The following is an 11,048-nucleotide window of genomic DNA, read 5'->3' on the forward strand; positions in this document are numbered from 1 at the left end:
AATAAGTCAAACACAATATCACAGTAAGACAACGAGTTTAACGTGGTTCGGCAAGTTGCCTACATTCACGGGGCAAGGAAGGGGGAGTTCTTACTATTAGAAATCAAGAGAATACAAATAGAGTTACAAATCTCACCGATCAAACCCTAAAACAAAGCTCTAGATCTCTCACAAATCTCCCACAATTGGATGCAGAAATCCTCTCCAAAAGACTGCTCAAAATCGAGCTCTAGATCTCTCACAAATCTCCCACAATTGGATGCAGAAATCCTCTCCAAAAGACTGCTCAAAATCATCATTGCTTAATCCTAATTAATCAGGTTTAGGATTATATATCAACTCAGAAACAAACCGGTTCAAAAACCAAGGCTCAGCCCAAAATCAGTATGCAGTTGACCGTATAGGTCTCACGATCGACCACGGCGGTCGACCGAACCAAAACCCGAGAACAGAATTTATTACTGTCATGGCGCGATCGACCGCGGTGGTCGATCGAATCTCATCCCGAGACCAAAAATCACCTACAGGGTCCTCGCGGTCGACCGTCACGGTCGACCACCTTCAGCTCCGAGTCCTAGTGGCCTTTGTGCACGTTCGGGGTCGACCACCGTTGACTCGCGGCCGACCGCCAGTCTGCCTAGCTGAATCTTTTGCTGATTTCCTGCACTCTATCGCCATTTCTTGAGGGATGAATAGGATTGCTATAAATTTTCGATTAAACTCAGAATATGTAGCAGAAAAAAATATGCGAAAAACTAAAAATAAATCAACACATGAACACACGAGATTTCTATAGTGGTTTGGATCACAATTTTACGTCCACTCTTCTTTCTCATGAAAGGTCTTCTTCACTATGACTGGAGTTCTCCCAAATCATAATCCGATTTGGTAGGCTTTACAGACAAGACCCTAGAATCTACCCGAAACCAGTCAACTAACCTAACTCCTCACAATGATAAGAAGAAACCTAGTCCTAGCTAGTCAAACCCTCAGTTACCCTATCTTGAGTACGCCAATCCTTAATTACTCTAGCTTGAGTCACTACAAGAAATACGGTATTTAACGACCAAAATTAGTAAAGGGACCAGTTGACTGTCGTTAATGTGCATATAATAACGACGGGGTTTTAAAGCCTTCGTCGAGTGATTATAAATATTATATAAGGATATGATATGGGATAACGGTTTTCAAATCCCTTCATTAATTTAATCCTAATACCGTCGTTATTGGGTCTCCTTAAAAATGAAGGGGTCCATTACCTTCATTAATCATAACTCCAAATCATAACAGGACCAATAATCAAAATTAATATGAATAACCCGAAACCCAAATCACCCTCTAACCGCATTTATATATATTAAACTCCGTCAGTTCCGTCTACGATGAGATCGATCCCTACTTATTTTAGCAGTCTCCTAAATTTTCCAAACCCAGCTTCTAAAATTTCCCCCCTTCACGCTCAAAATTTCCAAAACCCTCCTTTTCGAAATTACTCAAATCCTGAGTCGCCGCCCTCTGATTTTCTCTGGCTTCCTCCTCGTCCACGCCTTCCTCTCCCACCCCTTCTAATTCGTCCTCCTCGACGGCGTCACTCTCCCTCTCCTCGAATAATTGGGGGTGATACTGGCGCTCTCCCTCTACTCGAATGGTCTTTTTCTCTGTCCTCGTCAATCTCAATCCCATCGATGGCCGAGCAAAAGCAGGGCTCATCTCAAACCAAGGGGCCACTGAGGCCATCGGGAGCTGCGGTGTCAGAGATATGGAGAAGGGAGCTGGGTTTATCTCAGACTCACCAGTTCACCCGCAGAGTTAGGGCTTCTGAGGTTTGATCATCGGTTTCTCTATTTCCTTTGATCGTATTTGATTTTGCTTGAGACCCATGTTGTAAAAATCAAAATTTTACATCAACTGAGATCGCAGTTTAGCTTCCCCTAAAAAAGAGTAAATTTTGAGTTGAATTTTTTTAAATAAAAATTATTAACTGACTCAGTGAGTACAGTTGAGGAAAGTACTGAGTCCTTCCTAAAGTTGCCCAGATTGTCATGTGATCCTTTTTCTGAAAATTGGATTGTAGAAAGTAAAGGTTTTAGTTCAGGGACAAGAGAGATTCTAATGAGTTGAAGGTTGTTTTGGCATCTCAAAGATAAATATTTTGGCATTTCAAAGGTAAATGTGCAACCTATCTATGTTTTAGCATCCCATATATAATAGTTTCCCTAAGATTATGGTTTCCCAAGTATTTGCAACTATAAAACTATATATCAGCACCATACCTTCCATCTTAATTAGGTAAAATTGTCTGTGCATTTGTGTTACTTAATTTCTGACTATATTTTATCTATACTGCATTTTCTTTTTCTGCAGTGGTTGCAGTATCTGATGGTCAAAAAGCATGGGAGATAGTAAGGGAAAGGCCTGATAGTATCGATGTAGTTCTCGTTGAAGTTGAGGTCCCGTCGATCTCGGGAACTAGCCTCCTTTCCATGATAATGGATCATGAGGGCTGCAAGCACATTCCTGTGATAAGTATGATACCATGTCTCTTGAAATTATTCCAAGAGAAACATATACTTGCTGGTGTTCTGCAATCTCATCTTTGTGTGTGTGTGTGTGTGTCATATATGCAGTGATGTCCTCCAATGACTCTGTCAACATAGTTTTCAACTGCATGCTGAAAGGCGCAGCAGACTTCCTCGTGAAGCCTGTCCGTAAAAATGAGCTGATGAACTTGTGGCAGCACGTTTAGAGGAGACAAACTGTATGTTGCCTTCAACCTTCAACCTTATGTGTAACTATTTTAGGGATAATTGCACTTAAGACCCCAGTGACAGTGTCAGGAATTCAAAATAGTGGTGTCACAGTATATATAAAAGACGATATTACTAATTTTCTCTCATATTAATACATAATAGGAAAACTTAATAATAAGATACAGAAGATATATTTAACTTTAATGAGATATATTCTCAAAAAGTACAACTACATTGTTGCAATTCACCCCCAAGTGTCATCATATTATGAAATTGTTGCATTATAGCCTCTTTCGAAATACTACTACATACATATTTTTCAATATTAGTTGCTGAGTCATTGTTCATCCATTGATCTCACATTCAATTTCGCATATGATTCTTTATAATTTCTGTTGTAACGACCTCTCTCTGTAGCTTCATAAACACCAGGCGATAGACCTACACCTACTTAATTGTTCATTTTACATTCTTAAAATGGGTTCTTGGGATTGGGTCATCGAAGGCTTGGACCATTAGGGGTGATTCTCAAATGAACTACTACTTACTACTTACTTCTAGTGTAGTGTCATTAATAAGTGATAATCTGGTTTATACTAGGTTATTTTTTGATATAAGGTGGTATCACTTGATACCACCCTCTATAGGGTGTCTCCGCGGGTGATAGGCCCCCTCTAGTATTGTTGCAGATATTAGTCCCCCCACCCCCACCCCCCCAAAAAAAACACACCAGGTTAAATCCTCTCAATTCTTTTACACTCGGACTCATTATTTACGTCGAGGATATAAGAGTTGAAAAAATGGACCATCTGGAACAAAACAATGAAACTACAGTACCAGCAAGTTCAAAATAGTTATACTACAGGGGATGCATCTGCAATTGAGCCCTAACTATTAAGTAAACTCATGAAGTACTTATCACTCTTGTTATATTTTGGTATTGCTAATCACCGTCTTTTATAACTTTTCCAGTTAAATGATGGCATTGGCAATAAAGGTGTTCACCGAGATGATAATGCAATGAAAACATTTGAAGATAATCCTCGAAAAGCAAAGCAACTAGTGGTGGATCAGTACCTCCAATGCATATCAATAAAGAAGACGGTGAGAAAGGGAGTGATGCCAAAGTAAGTTCTCTCAATTTTGTTATTTTACAAGGAAATAGCTTCCACACATAAGCTTGTTTTCCACATAAATATATATTGTTAGAAGAAACAATGACTTTGAGTAAAAGCTAAGCTTTGATTAGAAAGTACTGGAAAGAGTTTGTTATGTTTGATACACTGCTCCTAATTAGCTTATTCTTTCGTGTCAAATTTCTGATTAGTTATATTGTAGTGCAGAGTTCTTGTACAAAGTCAGATGTGGAAGTAGAGAGCGTGTGCAAACAAAGTAACATAGAGCCTCAGCGGAGAACATGCAAGGATTATTCTAATATAATTGAGACTATATGTCAGAATGATGAATGAAAGTTTGGATGAAATGCTGAAGGTACTGTTCTTCATATTTCCTGTCAATATTTTATATTACCATTGCTATTTACAAAATTTAATGTGTGGCATTTGTTATGCTGGTTTCAGAATTTGCACCTCTCAATGGGGCATGCGTCGCAAATGATCAATTGATCGTAGAAGAGTAATCTTGTGCGCTCGTAGATACTGCAACTCAGAAGCAACTCATCAATTTGATCAGCACAATAGATAATCAACAAGCTGTAGTTATGAGCCAAGGGAAAATAGTGCAAAAAATGATAACCTTTATTATACTCAAGAAGTTGTATCGTGTGATGAGGAGTTCAGCTGCAGCCCAGATTCTACACCTTTACTGGAGCTGTCATCGAGTAGATACAATCATAGTTATGTTGAAAAGAAAGAGAAGAATGAATGCAAGATTCTGAACCATTCGAGTTCTTCAGCCATTTCACTGTGAGTGCAGTTTTATTTGTATAAGTATTCATTTACATGTTTAGAGATGTTTTATTTTACTAAAATTTAGTTTTTTACTAATATTCAAGTAATATAGTGGGTTAATTTGCATTTTATTTTTATAACTACACGGTCTTGGTCCTCAGATGCAAACATATCACTGCAGCTCTACAAATCTCTTTGAATAATTGGGATACTTATTGATTTCATTGATATATTTGGAATATATTTTTCTTCCTGCATGTATGATAGCATGATACCAGTATCTACTTTTCTAGAAACTGGCAACTTAGAAACTCAGTATGAAGAAAATTACAGTCCTTTGGTGATGCTGGTACTGGTGATGACCATGATTAGAGATGAAAGATTGTGTCGTTTCCAAACTTTTATTTTAAATTGTTTTAGATAGTTTCATGTATTTTTCTTTGGAACAATTAGGATATTAACTCTTGTTATTAGTATTGAATATTTGAGGATGATGGAATTTTATTTATTGATGTTATTAATGAATGAAATTTTTATTTTTCCTCTTATTCATTATTGGGTAATTTTAATATAATTTTGTTGTGAATCTTAGTGTCAGGTTGAGAATAATATGATAGTTGTCTATGAATGAAAAATTTATTATTAATGTATATTAGAAATTTGTAGTCTACAATGACGGTTTTATAAACCGTATTTTGTTCATCAACGAAGGGAAATCACCGTCGTTGATGGGGTTACTAATTACCCATTATGATGATTTTTTACGACGGTATCCAACCGTCATTAATTAGTCTTCAACGATGGAAAAATATCCTCGTAACTAATGGTAACGACAGGAAAGTATCCCCGTAACTAATGGAAACGACGGGAAAATATTCCGTCACTGATGGTAACGACGGGAATCAGTGATGGTAACGACGGTAATAATTACCGTCGTAAATATTAATGACGGTAATATGTTCCATCGTTATAGACTCTATAACGACGGGTAGTATATCCTTTCGTGACATTTTAGCGAAGAGGGCTTCAACAACGGGTGACGAAAGGATTTTTTCCCGTCGTTAGCATACAATAACGAAGGTTTTCAGATCTTTAACGAAGGGAAACCCCTTCGTTAAAGATGTAATTTCTTGTAGTGAGTACACCGTCAAACATACAAATTTGAATACAAACAACCAAAACAAGTAAAGCACAAAAAGAGCAATCTCATAGCCCTTTTGATTAGCAAACCATTCTCTTAATGATTGAAATATATATTTTAAAGAACGATGATAATAAAGTCCAAAGGAAGCACTCCACGATGGTTGACGATTAGATGATGAAGAACGACATCAAGGATGCGATTGATGAGGCTTTGGGGGATAAAAAGCTCTCCTTGTTCTCAAAATTCAAACCCTAGATCACCTCCAATCAATGGTCTCTTCTTTCTCTCTCTTTCTTATATAGAACCTACAACAGATCAGGAAAGAGATATTCTAGACTTGGTAGAAGTTGGAGATCAAAAGGGTCGACGAACGGTTGAGATTAAACCTGAAAATCTGCCAAAACTCATCGCGACCATCGATGGTTTATCACGATCATCGATGATCCACTGGTTGACTGTAGTCCATCTATTGTGCAAATTCTATTTTTTTAATTTTTGTGATTGTTGATTGTAGTCCATCGATGGTCCATACGACCAATGATGATTGATTGTGGACCATCGATGGTTTGATTTCTAATTCTTGTTTCTCTGATTGTTTCCTGTAGTCCATCGAAGACTTGACTCGACCATCGATAGTGCCTCATGACCATCGATGTTCAAAGGCTGGAATCAACATTCGTGTTGATCTGAACCGCAAATTTTTGTACCTGTTTATATCTAAAATATATCATCTCAGAAACATATCAGTAGCAAATGGGAGTTTGTTATTTATCAAACAAGAGACATTGCACGAGCAACGTTACACTCCGAACAATGTTCTAACAGGACCGTTGTATCAGGAGATTGGATTTAGATCTCTTCAATGTTAAGACCATTATTTTTAATCACAACCATTAATTATCTTAGTAGATGATTATTACTAATTCTAAATTTAGCATTTATCATGCTCTATAAATTTACTCATTCTTATTTTGCACTCAAGCAGAATAATCACAAACATCCACTAAATAATAGACAAAGGAGATCGATGTAGTGATCTGCCCACTACCTATTGGTAGTGGAGAGGATTCGAACCCAAGAGATTACCTCAGACTTTGACTGGTTGATTATGGGAAACAATTGGTCATTGCCGTTTGGATTTGATGTGAAGAAAGGGGAGAGTGGGTGCATGTAGAAAGAACAGGGGCATTGCGGTTACTAGAGGAAAATAAGCACGCTTGTGGCATAAGTAGCTTGCACACCGCACACGCTATATTAAACTCAACTTAAAGCTATAATCTTTACTTCAAACAATGATTTTCGATCTTATCACCTCACCTCACCTCACGTTCCCTTCTACTGGATCATGCCTAATCGTTGAGTGTTAATTCCCCCCAAATTAAACAGCTAATCAAGGACAGGAAGTTTATTCTTCCTTCTCTTTTTATAATTTAAGATTTCAGAACGTTTGACTCAGCACCAATCATCCATTCCAACTACATAACACAATAGCAAGCAGTACGTACGTATGTCGAGGGATAAGCATCTAGAAACTAGCAAGTCAGAAATTATGGGGAGCAGCGGGAAGCGGCTGAGATCAAAATCAACAACCGTGCTCTCTCCCCTCCTGCTTCTCCTCCTCCTCCAAATCCATCAAACCCTAACCCTAGCTACCAATGAGACTAGCCCTAAGGTGCCAGCCCTCATAGTGTTTGGAGACTCAGTTGTGGATCCAGGCAACAACAACGTAATCATAACTACAAGGTGCAACAAGAAACAAGTAAGCACCTGTTTTTTGAATGCCAGTTTTCAGCTCACATTTGGAATGAAATCATGGAATGGTCTGATTACTCTTGGAGATCATGTAATTGGGATCAAATCATAAGCTGGTACAGTACAAATCTGAAAGGAGCTAACAACCAGTTTTGATAAGCCCTCTCGATAACATGCTAACCTCTCAGTAGGTCCAGCCACTTTATATATATAACGTGTAATGTAGAAACGTTCGATAAGGGGCACGATTCAAGAATTTGAATTTCACTGACACAGCGTACTAAAATTCCAGCATCTCAACTGGGGATAAAGGAGTACTTACCAGCATATCTCGGGACGAAATTGAGTCGCGAGGACCTCCTCACTGGTGTAAACTTCGCATCTGGCGGCTCTGGATATGATCCCCAAACTGCCCGTTTAGTGGTGAAACTCCTAACCCTCATAAACCATAGAAACTTATTTTCCGAGATTTCATAAAATCCTCAGTTGGATATTTGTTGTTGCATGCAGTCAGTTTTAAGTGCGACTGATCAACTAAACCTATTCAAAGAATACAAGGAGAAGCTGAAGATCATTGCAGGAGAAGAAAGAGCAGCAGACATCATCACGAAGAGTATATATCTCGTTGTCTTGGGAACTAATGACTTATCAACCACTTATTTTACCATGCAACTTCGAAAATTGGAGTATGATCTTCCTTCTTACATCAAATTTGTGGTACAACAAGCTTCCAGCTTTTATCAGGTACATCTATCCATTTAGTTTGTGTTTCAGACTCCACAAGGTAGCTTTTCATAAAAATTTTGGGTTTTTCTTTTTACGATATTAACGCCCCAAATCCTTCATATTCTGAAATTAGCCCCCAAAATCTTGATATTTTGAGATTAGTCCCCCAAAATCTTTTATATGCTTTGAAATTAGTCCTTCTAGTTAGCAACTAGTTAAAAGAGCGTTTGACAACCGTAACGTTTTTGCCGTTTTTATTTTTTTCAACAAAAACAAAGAAACGCATTTGGTAACCGGGACGTTTTTTTGACTTGCCCCTTTATAAAATCTAAAAATTAAACACTTTTCTCAAAACACCAAAAATACGTTTTAAAATTCCGTTTTTTCAATACAGCCGGTCGCAGCCCGCTCGCCCGCCGGCTGCCGGCCCGACGCCACCGCCCCGCCGTTGGCCAGCCACCGGCCAGTGCCCCGCCGCTCATGGGCCCGCCGTCACCCCCCGCCGTTGTCGGCCACTGCCGCTCTCTCCTCGTTGGCGGCCGTGGCCTGCTCGCTGCCCGTAGTGGTCACCCCACCGCTACCCCGCCGCTCACTGGCCCGCCGCCGCTCACCAGCCACACTTCACCCGCGCGCATCGCCGCCACCGCCGGCCGCCTGTCGGCCGTCGCCCGCCGGCCACCAATTGCCCCGCCGCCGCACCGCCGTCGACCAGCCACGGCCAACTCGTCGCTGTCGCCGCCGCTACCGCCCCCGCCTGCCAGCCTGCCGTCGTCGCCCACGGCCACTCTCCACCCGTCGGCCACCCACCGGCCGCCGCCGCCGATTTGGCCATCCTCCACCACGCCACCGCCCGTCGGCCGACCACCCGCCGCCGCCCTCCGTCGGCGGCTGCCGGCCATCGCCGCTACCCTCGTCGATAGCCGACAGTCCGTCGTTGGCCGCCGCCGTTCGGCTGGCCGCCGGCCACACGCCACCCGCGCCGCGCCAGGCTAGCCAAACTGCCACTATATAAATGGTCAAATTAGTGTGACCAAAATGGTGTTTTCAAAACACATTTGAAAAAGAAACACCATGACATGGTGCTTTTTACAAAAACACAACAAAAAAACACATTGATTACCAAACACATCCATATTTGGGCGACTGATTTCGTAATATTTAAAAGATCTAAAAAACTAATTTCGAAATACTTGAAAGAGTTGGGGACTAATTTATAAATGCTCAAGGATTTCCAGCACAGATTTCAAAATAACAAGACTCGGGGGAGTAATTTCAAAATGTGAAAGATTTGGGGAACTAATATCAGAAAAAATCAAAATTTTAATATCCTTCCTATCCTTTCAGGAGCTTTATGAATCAGGTGCTCGGAAAATTGGAGTCATAGGAATTCCTCCTATAGGATCGTTACCATCAAAAAGAACAAGTGCAGGAGGTATAAAAAGGGACAGTGTGCCTCTGTATAATGAAGCCTCCATGATGCTTAACAGAGAGCTATCCTTAGAGATACAAAGGCTTAACAGCAAATTACCCGGATCAAGGATAGTCTATATAGATATCTACACACCTTTGCTTGATATGATCTCGAATCCATCTGCCTATGGTAAGATATTCAGTAGCAACTCAATCATTAACCATCTCATACAATTTGGTGGCTCTTATTCATAATTCTTTCATTCCAAGGTTTCGAGGTATCAACGTTGGGTTGTTGCGGAACTGGAACTTTCGAGGTCACATTAACATGTAATAAATTGACTACAGATGTATGCGATGATGTTTCCAAGTATTTATTTTGGGATAGTTATCACCCTACAGAGAGAGCCTACCAGATTTTGGTGACCGAAATGCTACAGAAGTATGGCTCCCTATTTAACTAACAAGCTTCGGCGCTTGTGTTGATGATGTTTCCAATTGTTTCTACTCAATTGGACTTGTTTTTTCTTAAGTACTGGCTATACATAAGCTCCTTTGTGTTGATGTATATCAGGATTGCCCCTTCTTAATCAAAATGCCATGCTCTTCTTGAATCATCTGTTTTGTACGCCCTTGTGTAGATTCAATGGTATCTTGGGTTCTCTTCCACTAGTACAAAATTGGTTTGCCCAAACGGTTCCCATATTGGGCAATCGCGAAAAGCCTAAACGGGTTAAACCAATTGTGATATGATTAATCCAAATAGTTTAAACTGTCTGGGTCCAAAAAGTCAAAAAGAAAAAGAAAAAGGAAAAAACGCCCAAATAGTTACGCATAAATGGGTATTACCCTTTTTTTGGTCAACGAAAAACTTTATTCATTCAAGATGCTCAGCGCAAAGCTACTGAGATAACAAAATCATTTACAGGAAACTGCACAACCAAAATCTCAAGGCATCAAGGGAAAGCAATCCCTATTAGGAGATAGGGGGCTATTGAGAATAATGGTTGAAATATCAATTTTTATAGCTTTAGTTAGGTGATCTGCATTGCTTATTTTCTATGTGAAAAGCCTAGCATTATGCTCTCGACAAATGTTGTAAATTGAGGCCGTCAAAGACAATCTCTCGAGCTTTTGCTTGAAACCTTTGCCTCTCAATCTTGTGTACCAAAATTCATTAGCTGACACCAATTATATGACTTCCACCTGAACTCCAGCCAATCCATGATACAGAGGTTTACATTGATTATTCCTCTCTTCAGCAGCCTATCTTGCGTAAGAAGTCTATCCTGAATTGCCAACCAGTTGATAAATGAATACTTAGGGACATTTAAGCTTCCCCAAACAGTATTATAC

General features: G+C 39.9%; 1 protein-coding gene across 5 annotated transcripts; it reads left to right on the top strand.

Annotated features, from left to right (window-relative positions):
- On the top strand, window positions 1,401-10,260 carry LOC109837676 (GDSL esterase/lipase EXL3-like). 5 transcript variants are annotated; one of them, XM_020406007.1, is made up of 10 exons: window positions 1,401-1,823; window positions 2,365-2,526; window positions 2,628-2,758; window positions 3,723-3,877; window positions 4,089-4,241; window positions 4,331-4,675; window positions 7,833-7,979; window positions 8,067-8,300; window positions 9,627-9,882; window positions 9,963-10,260. In XM_020406007.1, exons 6-10 carry the CDS (start codon window positions 4,634-4,636, stop codon window positions 10,154-10,156), a joined length of 873 nt encoding a protein of 290 aa, XP_020261596.1. In that variant the 5' UTR covers window positions 1,401-1,823; window positions 2,365-2,526; window positions 2,628-2,758; window positions 3,723-3,877; window positions 4,089-4,241; window positions 4,331-4,633; the 3' UTR covers window positions 10,157-10,260. The 5 variants fall into 5 exon arrangements, 2 of the variants coding, with proteins under 2 accessions (XP_020261596.1, XP_020261595.1); XM_020406006.1 differs by having other exon boundaries at window positions 4,094-4,241; XR_002246388.1 differs by lacking the exons at window positions 8,067-8,300; window positions 9,627-9,882; window positions 9,963-10,260 and having other exon boundaries at window positions 4,094-4,241; window positions 7,849-7,972.

The sequence above is a fragment of the Asparagus officinalis genome, chromosome 4 (genome assembly GCF_001876935.1).
Source record: "Asparagus officinalis chromosome 4, Aspof.V1, whole genome shotgun sequence".
NCBI classification, from domain to species: Eukaryota; Viridiplantae; Streptophyta; class Magnoliopsida; order Asparagales; family Asparagaceae; genus Asparagus; species Asparagus officinalis.